Here is a 13,495-nt window from a genome sequence, read left to right on the forward strand (position 1 = left end):
GAGGCCACGTCAGCATTTAATGAGGCTTAAGGAAACATTCTTTTGTGAATACTTGTACGGTGTGACCTCAGATAAGATATAACAACAAATAATATTTGGGTAATATTATATTGAATTAGAAATTAATTGTAATACATAGGTTCCATTACATTAACAATGCATGCATACTTCCAGATTATATACTAGACTTAATTTACTGCTATTGTACTCTGGCACTAGAGAGCAAAATAAAAAGAAAATGGTCTTATTGACATTTTTTATTATTTTTTCATAGATTTAATTTTTTTCATTGCAGAATTGTTTCACAACCCATTAGAACCCATGTTTCAACCACACTGCAATGATAGGAGAGGTCTGGTGCCTAGTCAACATTAACATTGAGGAATACTATTAGATACACTCCTGTTCACTTAAAAGTCTCAATCAAGTTTCACTTGGGACTTCTCTAAACCTATTTTACATAGTCCATGCTCCAAACGCATGACGAACATTTTTTACGAGGGGCACTTGAAAGCAGCATATCTTTAAGTGTGGACTGTCGACAGCAGCGCTGTTTCACTGCAGCCGCACATCCATGACACTCAACAGACCCAGCGAAGAGATGACAGTTTTTACAGTTCACATTTGCATTGAGCATGAACTGAGACTGAGAAAGAGTCCTCTCATTGTGCCTCAAGATATTCACAACATGTCAAATATTTAGGTTCATTGTCGAAGCATCTGTCATGCAAGCTATAGGAACCAAGACTTGACAAACAGCTTTCTGCGCCATCTGTCGTGTACTGTGGGAAACAAACAGGTCACCTATGAAATAACTATTATAATTATCAGCTTGGCCTACATAATACTGCTATGGAAGAGCCATAATGAAGGGAAAGAATATGGATAGGAATGTAGAGCATTTATTTATATTTATCTTATATATTTAAAATCATCTAAGCGTGTCAAAAGTATGTCTTTTAATAATTGTTACTTATAAGTCCTCCACAGAGAAGCCGTTGACGTATTATAATAGAAAAAGCAGAGGTATTTCATTATACTAAGAATGACTTATTTCCATTTAGGTGTACAGCTCCAGGGCCCTAATGTTGTACGGCTCACTGGCATGGCTTGCTGGTACACTTAAATGGGATAAAGCCATAATTTTTGGTTATGTTACACTTGTGCTTTTCATAATTATCATGACAAGATCAGATCTGCTTGAAAAAGCTCTTTATCTCATAATTTTGACTTATTCATTTAAAACATTGCGATACTAACATGCAACACTGACTGCCTTTGCAGAGGGTTTATAGCAAATGCAACTTTTAAATGTCCTGCACTAGGACAGCAGGTATTTGAGATCCAACTCATTGCTTTTAAAGCATTTATGGCCTGGCCCCAGATTATATCTTTCTCCTTGCACGCTCAACCTGAACGCAGTCTGGTGTCCTCAGGCAGGAACCTGTTGGCTGTTATATAGCACCACACTGGGGAATGGCCTGCCAGAGAAACTTAGACTTGCTAAATCAAGTTTTTTTTTCTTCTTTTAAATCACTTCTGAAAACGGACTTCACTTACATAAACTATGCAGTTGTCTTGAAAAATATTTTCAAGGTACAGCTCTGAAAACTGGGCAGGACAAAGGATACTGGTAAAAAATAAAAATCAGTCAGCTGAACTCATAATAACCCAAAGAAACAGAATGAAGCACTGCAGGTTATTGCAGTTTTGAACCAAATTGAGGCTGAAATTACAGACTGGCATTGATTTTAAATGGAAAAGGAAGGTCGTTGTTGCCGTTAAAGCCGGCCGGAGCTCTTGCCAGCTAAGGAAGGCCCAATGAAAATGACAGATGGCTATTAATTATACTGGACATTATGGCCAGTCAGTATCTAATTAGACTCATTGAGCAGGAGGAATCACAGCAATAGATGTCATGCATAGCTCTTTTTTTTTATCATACAGTCAACAGCTTTCTCTATACGTATTCACAGAGACTTTTATATGCGTTTCTTTGATTTTTATGACTACAGGCTGCAATTTACGTCACACATTGACAAATGCAGAAGGTTAAAAGAAAAAACAATCATAATTCTTAACTGTAAAGCAGTCTAAATACACATACACATTTTTGAAACTCAGAAATCAGGTTGGCCCACTCCCTGTACTTGTCTGGACAGGCAGAACGCACACTCATAACACTGTGCTGTCACACATAATGTGCTGCTACACCACATTAATAAACCTGCATTTTTCCTGACACATTTCTTTGGGCTTCCAAATTTATATTGCCCAATTTCCTGTCTTTTCTCCTGCAACCAGACAGCCAAATTGTATTAATTGAAATAATTTTCAATATCAAAAATGTGTCCAGGGGGTCAAAAATACAATAAGCTATAGTTTGCACCATTTAATTTATTACAAGTTGGCACTGGCAGAAGAAAGTGCCTGATATGACAAGTGTCCTACAGATTTACAAAATACAGATCTCAAAACCTGTAAATGTTCTTCATGCAGTACCACTGGTCGACCACCAGGAGGCACTCTGTTGTAAGAAAACACAACCTGAGAGGGGTGCAAGACATTTTCTCTTTGATGCAGTACCTGCAGCTATGAATGTCATTCTGTCTGATGATTTGTTACTTGCTCATTAAAGACTGAATCAGGTATGATTAACTTAGATATGTATCCATGCTGGGCGCACACACACACACACACACATCTGGTTTAATGCTCTCTTTCCAGGCATGTACACTTGATAGCAATTTTGAAGTAATGTTGTGCAAAGTAGGCTCCAATTCACAATCACTCTCAAGTGATTTTTGATGTTTCATCGCTTTGCAGCAAAATAAACAAGCCTAAAAGCTTCAATTAGCTCTTAAAAGGCCTTTGAGAAAGCTTAAGTATATTACACTCCGAGGATGATTCATAACATCCTGCATTAACTTTGTCAGTTATAATCCATCACAAGGTAATAGTCTTAAATAAATCTCATAGTAATTGAGATGAATCCCTCATTTCAATGACAAGTCTGGTTTTTAAGACCCAATTATCACTTTGAGTTCCCTGGCCCAGCAGATGCGAGGGGTTTGGGCTCTGAGAGGAGAAGAGGGGGAAGCAAAGTTGGCTTTTTCCGCGGGGAGGAGAGGATGGAGATGGACTCATTCCAAAGAAGGATGAATATCTTCCTTGGCTGTACTGCATCAGAGGGCAGGTAGATTTATGACAAACTCACATAATCTTAATTTGTGCTCAGCCCGATAATGCATCTCAAGGCCAGAATAGTTCTGCTCAGTGTTTCTTAACTGGATGTTTCTTTAATTATATGTCAGAGGCCATAAAACTCAGGAGGAGAATTTCCACAAAGCACTGTTTTATGACTTGGTCATTACTGTAAATTACAAGCAACAAGAAAAGAGACTTATGGAAGAAAAATGCAAAAAGAAAAGTGGGTTTATTTATTTCCATACTCTCTTTTTCCACCCTGTTGGTACACTGATCATTTGTAAGCCTTATCAATGCGACACAGTTGTTGCTCCCTAAGACCAAACTTCGGGGGCGCTGACCAGGGAAGAGATTGTACATTTTAACGAGCATGTGTGAAAACATGAGGCTTCCATTCATCACACAAAAGGAAAGAAAAACAAACCTGTACAAATACTGAATAAATGAATAATACAAGAGCAGTTGTAAACATATACATATTCACAAATTCAAAGTAAAATGATACTTCCCCCAAATTTAGTCCAGCAATATGAGCCATTTCCACACTTTAGATGGTGTGTGCACACTTATGGTTATCGGACATGACACTTATTACTCGTAATAATAATCATAGGAGAAATTGCAAGAACTGGAGTTTCAATGACCTCTACATGAAAATGCATGATGGCTATACACAAAAGCTCCTCCACCCCCGCAGCACTTGGCACACCAAAAGGTGGCTTTAGAGTCCCTCTGTCGTTATATTGCCTTTTTCATATGATGCCACTTAATCTTTGGTGAAAGATGTGATCATGTTCGATTACACAAGAGAGCATTTGCTACTCTTGTTTTTTGTTTCAGCGCATGGTATTTCCTGCTAGAGTTGCGCTGTTCTTCTAAAGGGTTCTGACAAGTGTTTAAACATTTAAATTACTTAAAAGCAACAAGGATAAAAAAAAGGCTTCCTACCCATTCATCCTTGCACCCCCTTTGATGATCATTACCTCACCCCTGGCTGTCTCACACACACACACACACACACACACACACACACACACACACACACACACACACACACCACACACACACACACACACACACACACACACACACACACACACACACACAGAGTGAATCAGGCAGGTCTGCATCAGTTCTGTGTGGCATTCAGTCCATGGAAACAGAGAAGCTCTGCACTCCTCAGCTCAGTTCAAACCCGGCAGAGGACTCAATGGCGTACAACAGCTTGTTCCTCATCAGGTGCTGGTCGCAGAACTCCGGGAGCTTGAGCAGGTTCATGCAGGTGCTGGCCGTGGGCAGGCGTTCCAGGTCGCTGCCGCCATTGTGGATGCAGAAGGCCGGGTAAAGCTCCTGTGTACATATGTAAGCTGGTAAAAAGCAGCTGACAAATTGGCTGCCGTCACAGAAAACTTGGAACATTTTGAGGCATTTAAAGACGGACAACTAATGAGACGTGAATCAGCTCACATCAGTGCTGATTGCAATGTCCAAAGCAATCCCGATTAAGCAATAAATGTCAAATTCCATTAGGGAATAAATGTTAAAAGAGAGACATAAAGCGTTAAGCTAATACAGAGGAAATATAAATTTAGGGAATCAGGTTAGTGTTTGAAAGGTACTGAGTGGGAAATTGGCCCACAGTGTGACCCCTGGATGAGACACTAAAGGAATGATCATTTCATGTTGTCTATCGGGCATTTTTTATATCAAGCCTCCTTGTGATGAGGCCACCTCATCTGCAGACTGTCACACTGACCGTTTCCATCACAAGCTAGGCCGACGAATAAGCTCCCCCGCCCTGATTTCATCCTGCTATTTAAAGTTAGAGTATGCAGTTCAGCGGCCATACTCACCCGATTAAATGGCTCTTCAGGGGCTTAACCGTAATGATCCCATTTTTCTGACAATTACCGTATTAAACTATCGTTGCTTATTGAGAAAGTGCCATTACCACAGCCATCATTTCGGAAAAAAGAGGGTTTCCATCATCTTTTTTAAATGGCTTCTCCTGACAGAGCTATTTCTTCTCTAATGAATCCTGGACTGTTTCACGACAGCTAATTAAGGCTTAGCTGGCTCAGGCGGAGGGCCGGGTCAGGGGCTGCTCCCCCTTCAAATTACCGCCCTTTCAGGCCCGGTGAAGTGATGAGGAAGGAGGGGGTGGGGGGTGGGGCCATTGGCCAAAGTCAAATTGATTAAATGAGGAAGGAAGGCAACTCTTAAAACCCTGAGAGGAGACACTGCAAAAGATTTTAAGGAGAGTTTTGCTCTCTCTCCCTCTACTGCAGAACTGCAATTAGGTTTTCTTAACTAATTACAGTCATAAAGAGTACTAAAACCAATCATATGATGATTACAGCTTCTGGTTAGACGAAGTAAGACAAATTAAAACTCTTTAATGGCCCGAGCAACACTTTCTGCTCCCCCCTCTCAAACTATCTAAGTGCACTGCAAATCAAGTCATTGAGAAATTGAAATGGCTTCCAATTAGGAAACCATTTCAGAAATAGGAGCAATAATGATTCAGCACTGCTAAAACAATGTTTAGAAACACAGGATATAGTTTTCTTGTATTTTCATTTCAAAGGAATGTGCTGCTTTCTGTCATGTCATACAGAAGGCAAAAGTTTAAAAGTTTAACCTGCTACAGAGATCTGAATGGTAATATCTGTCGAGTCAGGATCTCCGACCAAGCCCACACATACAACACAAGTAACCCTTCAACAGAGGAAGGTCATGAACTATAAAACAAGAGTGGACGTGGAGATAAGACCTCACCACACTGGCTCGGTCTTATCGCAGCCTAATTTGAAAATGATCATTATAAGGGCAGTTATCAGTCTAGGTATTTTCATTACAAGCCCATTAAGAGGGAACACTCCCTTCGGTATACAGGTTGTCCACAGTCTGCAAAGTAAGTGTAGGAAGAATAAAAGATATAACAAAGGGAGTTTTCAAGTCTGGTAAAGCCTCACCTTGAAGCCCAGCAGTGGAGGTCTGGAGCAGCTGGTGACAAACCTCAGCAGCTTGCGTTTTTCCTCGTCTGTGAAGCTTTCAACCACCTCCCAAAAGATCTGGATGACTGGGTGAGTGGCTGTGTACCCTCCTAAAAGAGATGACATTGGAGAAAACTTATATAAGTTCAACCATACAATACCCTCACCATATCTATTAGTTTGTAAACTGAAGGGATCCCAGCTTGGGCTGCAGATTAACAATTTAAATGGAAAGCCTGTATTATGCTGGAGGTGTATATAGGCCAGTAACAATATTGAATAATTGTGGTTATTTTGTGAAATTGCAATTAAAACATTAGAGCATTTTTTTATGAGATGGGTCACACTTTTGTTTATATCTATCAAACACGTTTTCCAATATCTGCGTGAACCCTGTAGCATCCCAGAACAGAGGATACCCCAGCCGCAGTTTTAAACATTAAAAATCCACCAAAGCACCTTTATGCATGTTTAAGTAATATTGTTAGTCTGTCTGTTGTGTTTAGACTACTATTGTGCTTTGTAATATTAGCAACGTTACATGACAACGCTGTAGCGGAAATGGCCATCATTGATTATCGTTACGCTACCGTAGTTCCCCGGCGATTTGTGCCCTTATTTTGCTAATCTGCAAAGAACATTTGCTAAGGTCCTAAGGAGTATGACTGTTGATGGCAATTGTTGATTTAGTTTAGATGTGCAAAATTGTAATTAATAAGCAATTTTTGGTCGGACCGTTGAGCCAAGGCAATGCTACCGGCAGCTGTCACTTGTTGCCATAGCAACTCCAAACATCTTGAGCTGTAGCTGACTTAAGCCAGAGAAATTGAACACTCTGTTTTATTGTTAATGATTAATTCTTTGTTTTTTCATTGATTTTATTTTTATTGATCCATGCTTTATGATAATAAAGTGGGGTGGTTTACTACAGAGGCTGTGTACTCGCATATCTGGGTCACATAATAGATAGAACATAACATACAGCCTGTCTCGTGGGATTCATTCAAAACTTTACTTTGTCTGAAAAAGTCTCAAACAAATAAATATTTTTTAATTTGACTGAAAGAGACAAATATATTGTAAATCCTTGATAATAGTCTATAGACACCACAGGAAGTTGATACACCAGTAACAATATGCTTAACATCAGCTCCTACCTGAGTAGTTTGTGAAATTTTTAAGGTCATCAAGACAAATTGGCACATGAGCCCCAGATATCAGCACCTATTAAAAAATTGTGAACAAACATACATTTTAAGTTTCTGTAAGTTTTAAATATGGTGCAGGTTGATAGACAGTTTTGCTCATTGCATGCAGTGTACCTGGATCTCCTGCTGGTCAAACATGCGCAGCCACTCCAGGTTGACCACATTGGCCAGGCCCTGTCTGAAGGCCAGGCAGTGAGGCCGGATCTGCTTGTTCAGTCTGTAGTCAGCCACCAAATGGATGTAGGCTATCCGGTTTGCTGTGGTCACAGGAATGTCTTTGCCTCCCAGCTTCAGCTCAACCACCTGAAGGTCAAAAAGTCCTTTATAGTTTCCTCACAGTTTTAGTTCCAGTATTTCACTTTTTTTGTGAATAAATATGACATCTAATAGTAGCTGAGTAATATTACTGTTATGTGCCCATACCACATACTTCATTATGCAGATATTATGCAGATTATATTATGCATATCATTGAGCCTGCCAGATGACCAACAAACAAAGTGCTTTAATTGTGCCAGGTGGATTTAATTTAATCACAGAAAGGTAATTAAAATATTTTCCAACAGCACTCTGATTAAAGGTATGGCTCAATGTGAGTGTGGTTAAGTGCAATTCAGTGTTTCTAAATATAGCACATCCAATGAACATCTGGTCCAATACAATTTGGCCTCAAGTTCTCTTTTCATTAGCTATAGAGCAGTTAGCACTTGATAGGATGTGCTCATCTCTGTTCATAAAGCAGGGTGCATGACGACATCATAGCAGCTACAGGGGGACAAAATAATGTGAATGTTCATCTTTTTCCAATGCAATTTTGCTGCATCATATATGATAGTGTCTTTGAATGACTTAATGACTTACTTCTACAACTGTGAGTTAGTAAATTTAGGAGCAAATTCACTTTTTATGTTTTTTATTGTTACATTGACGCCCTCCTATAAATCCCAATACAAATGTAGAGATCCGTCATCTCAATTTTAATTTTTTTAAGTTTTCAAAGCAGCATGAAGCAGCTTACAGGGGTGAAAAAAGGCTACATAGTTACTGCCTGACTGAAAAAATGGCAACATTATAAAATGGGGAAAGGTGCAAGGTCTTAAGAACTGGAGGGTGTTAAATAAATAAAACTTTATTTCAGGCCTGATGAAGAAGACCCAGTAGGATCAAAATGTTGCCAATTTTCAGTCCAATAAAGTCTTGGGAATTTGAATCCAGTATGAAGATAATCACTACCAAAACAACATTTCTGCAAGGTGAAAGATTTAAAGCCAAACAGGAATACTGCATCTGCACTTCCAAGATTGTTCAGGTGCCGCCGGAAATTCTGCCAGATGTCCTTTTTTATTCTTCTCTTTTTAGGCCTGATGTCCCTCACCTTCTGCTTTCTTTGTGTTGGCATTCTAAACGCCAGTCAATTTATGAGGACTATGGTTAACTGCGCCAGACAGCTAGCTAGACTATCTGTCCAATCTGAGTTTTCTCTTGCACAACTAAAAACTTCTCAACAAACACATTTTACACCAAAACAAGTTCCTTCTTAAGGCTATTTACAGAAGCACCGTCATCGGGTCCATGGCTTAGCGCTACCCAAGACAATTGTGATTGGTTTAAAGAGATGCCAATAAACGAGAGAATGTTTTTCTCCCATCCCGACACATTGTGGAGGAAGGTCTGGCAATGCAAGACTGCACATAGACTGTCACAAAATTGACTGAGAGAAACTTAACATGATATTTGTTTAACAATAGTACAAACTGCAGTCACCATTTACAATATATGTGAATCAGCAACTCTCTGACGCAGTCCTAACAAAAACTGATAAGCTTCACAAAGGTATTTAGCGCAGCGAGATTGCATTATAAAGTAAGGTGTCCCTTTTATTCTGTCCATCCCTAAATGCTGCATACAGCATGTGGACCATTAACAGGTAATCATTTTCTGCTTTTTTTTCTCCCCTACAGTAGATTCTGATTATGTGCTAATGTAAGAGAATTACTGTCCTTATCTTGCTTGCATTGGCTATCTTACGAGGGCAAATGCAGGGCAGACTGCTCCCGGGTGTGTGCCTAATCTTTCACAAATTGTTTTCCCTATCGTGTTTGCGATGCCCTATTTGCAACCAGGAGGGCTACATTGTAGATCAACCATTTCAGGTGTTGTTTGAGAAGAGCTAATAAGACGCGTTAAGGCCCTGAGCAAACAGGGGCTCCGGGTAGAGTGCAGGTCTGGGCTCAGGTGACTCAGAGTGCTGGTGGTGGCTCGTCTCCGCAGCCTTGAGCTTTGGAGGGGACGTGCTTAAGAGCAGCTAGTTGCTTCTGTCAGGCGTGTTCTAAGATCATTTCTGGGGGGAAAGGCAGGTGGAATGGTCAACAGAGCTGTTTTGTTCTCTGCACTGCTGCAGAGCTTAGGGCGACAGTGGCGACGTGCTTTATCTCTCTCAGAGCTGAAAAGTGGCACATCATGATGGAAATTAATTATTAACGCAACAAAGAGGAACCAAACAGGAGGAAGGAAAGATGGCTGAATGAGAGGTACTGACAGGGGTAGGAATAGAGATGGAAAAAAAAACCATTTATCCGACTCCATCCCATCACGTCCCCAACCCCAGTCACCTGAGCCTCTCCCAGATCGTTGTTGACCACAGTGAAGTTGAGGCCCAGCTCCTCCACATCACCCTCATAGCTCTTAAGGAAGAGGAGATTGCGGTACATCTCCGGGTCCAACGATGCCAGGTGGTGGATGTCTACTTCCGCACTGGTCCCCAAAAGTTTGGACAGGAAGAAACTAGCAAAGGGCAACTCCACCAGCATGTTCTCATACAGCGCCTGTAGAAAAATGTGGCTGTTTACTGGAGAACAACTGCAGGACAAGGATACACTTCATTCTTGTAAATTCCCCCACAAACATCAGTCAATCAGTACAAGTGAGGAAATGCTCTGAGCATTAAACAAAGAGATTGTTTATTGCTTGGGTGTCACTGAATAAAACATGATGATTAGATAACTGAGATAACTAAATGGACTGCAGCCTGCATCAAGTAGCAAGCATAACACTACTAAGTACATATTCAAAAATGAGATTACAACATACATTTTACAACAATACATTTGCCTACTACTCTTATATCAAAAAATCAAGTGATAAGATAGTAAATCTGGTCACATCATAGTGACTGAGAGCAAAACACAGAACACAATCTATCTTAAACACACAGGCTTCTGTTTCACCCGCCTCAAACTTTATAAATGCCAATTCTCACCTTGACCTCAAGTGCCATTAAGAACTACAGCCAGGCAGGTGACTCATAAAACCCAAAGCTAATGTACTGGAATAGTCCAAAAAAGAACCCGTTGGAGGCATTAAAATATACAGGTCTTTATAAATGATAGCGCTAAACCCTGACCGCATCAGCTAAATGGATTATAAATCTAAGGATTTCCATAATGCATGCATCTTAAACACACATGCACACATAAATCACAGCTATTTTATAAACACAGGTTAATTGCACAACTTCAAACATTGTCTATTTTTTATGCAAAATAATCCACTTAGTATTTCTCTCGTGGCCGGTGCTCATTTCAGACCATATGTGCCGCGTGGCCCCTTGAAACCTATCAATAACACTTATGCCGGGAAGAGGCAGCAATAAGTATATGGGAAAAACCTGTAGCCTTATTTTTTCAATGCCACTTACTTTATTTATGGGTGTTTATTGCCAGAAATTGTGCCAAAATGACTTGGGCTGGAAGGAATTAATTATTGTGGCCCAGGCCTTTTAATATAAGTGAGTGCAGTGGCAACGCAATTAAAGCAGATCGCGGCACCATCAGGTGGAATAAATGCCAACAACATAGCAGGTGCATTCTGTTAGCTGCCAAATACATTCCTTAATTTACAACATTAAGAATCAATAAAATTATAATGCCTTTCAAACGCATCTCTATTAATAAGGGGGCCAACCTCACACACCTCACACATCAGGAACTATCAGTCGCTGGAGTTCAGGAAGAGGAGACTGGTGGGAAAGTCTGGTGGGTAAGGCAGGAGGATAAAACTTTCATCACCCTCACAGTCTACAGAGTGGAGAGACCACTGCTGATGAGGTTGGAGGTTTTGCACTAATGAGAGACGAATGAGGCACAAATAGAACCTCCTTCAGGTCTATTACATAATAACAAATGTGATTTTGACAAAAACCACGTCAGCAAACACTCCCATCAAGATTAAATTAACTTTTCAGTCACAAGTCTGGAAGGATAAAAGCAAAGAAACCTGTTTTCACGTTTCACCATTTATGGCTTAAATCTTTCAGCTTGTCAGCTGGGTGGACAAGTGAGGAAGAAGGATGATGGCCAGCCTCTATTCTGATGTTCAATCCCATTTCAGTGAGTACCCTAGACAAGCCACTCCTGCCTGTAATACATCACCTCCACAACAATGGCACGCCTTGGACATTAATTAACAATATTAATCTCCCGTGTCCTTTGAGCCGCAATGTGCACAGTGCACACTGCAGTCGTAGTGATGCAATCCCAATTTATATAAACGGTTGCCTTTTATCCAGGCAATAACGGCACTAAACAAATATCAATACACCTCTCAAATGGCCACTCAAACGTCCATTTTTATGGAGAAAGAGGAACTTAAGGTAGGGTTAATTGAAAGTCAAATTCAAATTAATTTCCCCCTCGACTAATTGCCCGAACCATTAGCTATGGGGAGCGCAATATTGAGGGAGTGGGGGCGGAGAACTTATAACTGCTGATTGATGTTTTTCCACTTGTGAAGAATACAGAGAAGAAGAGGAATAAAAAGAGGAGGAGGAGTTACAATGCTCTGATAAGTGGACCGGACCATCTCAGACCGAGCAAGAGAAAAGCGACCTGGATGTTCCTGACTGTAAAACAGATCAAAATGCTATTACCACATGCTTTGACCGCTTATTTATGTCCCGTCTGTGTGGGCTCACTGATTTAGTGCCAGCCAAATGCAATCACTACACAAACAAGAGGTAGGAATCATCGGCTAATGGAAGCCCTAATTGAGAGGCGACCGCTTGTCATGAGGTAATTCTTCTCCGGGTCTAGATGATAGCAGCCCCCCCTCCCCCATGAGGAAGGCATCTTGATAAACAATCACTACCACATGCATTAAGGATGATTTAGATACATTAGGCTCTAATAAATAGTGCCATCAGAGGAAGGATGCGACAGAAAAACAATGCCGTCAACAGATTATGCACAGGGCTAATTAACAAAACTAAAGCTTGCACGAGTGCCAGGTTAAAGTCCTAACACCAAGAAACAAATGATTTCTTCAAACATTGTCAGTTTCTAGAACAAACACCAAAACAATCCCTAAATGGGTACATGCAGCGAGGGCAGCCTTGACATTGACTGCTATTGATCTTAATTGACGTATTGACCACCATATCAAGGCAGTCTGTGACTAAATCTTAGTACTTCCTTGATACTTTGACCAACAGCTTTTATATCTTTGGACATTCTTCCTTGCTTAAGGAATTTTAAAGTTTTTTAAAAGGACATGGGAATATCTTACATCGTTATAGTTATTAGATGTTACTCTGGAGGCTCACCTTTCCAAGAATCCTGCCTAGAAAATAGTAATGCCTCGTGAAGGAGTCTCCAATCAGCATCTCTGCAGCGGGGTTGGGGTACAGCAGGCTCTCGTTGGTCGTCTTGAAGAAGCCCTGGTTGGGATTGAAGCCAGACTTAAGGAGCTCATTGAGGAACTCGCGAAAGATGCCGCCACCGTCAATGCCGGCCTCGTCCAGACCGTGAGCATTCAGCAGATGGACTCTAATCCTTTTCTTCAGGTCCGGTTCTAACATAAGCATACAGAGCATGAGGAGGAATTTATTAGGTACAAAAAGGAACAAGACATTGTCCAAGTTATTGGTCCCAATAAATTGTATCTTCACGCTGATAAATGTGGCCAAGACCTCAGTAATTTTCATCCTTTACTTTACATTATTTTCAAGGATTTTCCACCAGGAGAATCAAGTTCAACAGTCTAATCTAACAGTATCTGCAATGTCGACTAGTTAATGGTAAAAAAAAA

General features: G+C 40.5%; 1 protein-coding gene across 3 annotated transcripts in view; it reads right to left on the reverse strand.

Moving 5' to 3' along the window:
- Window positions 1–2,379: 2,379 nt before the first annotated feature.
- Window positions 2,380–13,495, reverse strand: part of ube3c (ubiquitin protein ligase E3C) — a 31,319-nt gene continuing 20,203 nt past the window's right edge. The window contains exons 19-25 of one of the 3 annotated variants that reach the window (XM_032504345.1): window positions 13,011–13,258; window positions 10,024–10,236; window positions 7,526–7,714; window positions 7,361–7,427; window positions 6,183–6,313; window positions 4,290–4,557; window positions 2,380–4,205 (exon numbers count right to left, since the gene is read on the reverse strand). In XM_032504345.1, coding sequence (XP_032360236.1) covers window positions 4,387–4,557; window positions 6,183–6,313; window positions 7,361–7,427; window positions 7,526–7,714; window positions 10,024–10,236; window positions 13,011–13,258 — 1,019 coding nt within the window. In that variant the 3' untranslated portion in view covers window positions 2,380–4,205; window positions 4,290–4,386. Of the gene's footprint in view, window positions 4,206–4,271; window positions 4,558–6,182; window positions 6,314–7,360; window positions 7,428–7,525; window positions 7,715–10,023; window positions 10,237–13,010; window positions 13,259–13,495 lie in introns of all 3 variants that reach the window. The other 2 variants (XM_032504343.1, XM_032504344.1) reach the window with 2 other exon arrangements.

This window comes from Etheostoma spectabile, chromosome 22, assembly GCF_008692095.1.
Source record: "Etheostoma spectabile isolate EspeVRDwgs_2016 chromosome 22, UIUC_Espe_1.0, whole genome shotgun sequence".
Taxonomy (NCBI): domain Eukaryota; kingdom Metazoa; phylum Chordata; class Actinopteri; order Perciformes; family Percidae; genus Etheostoma; species Etheostoma spectabile.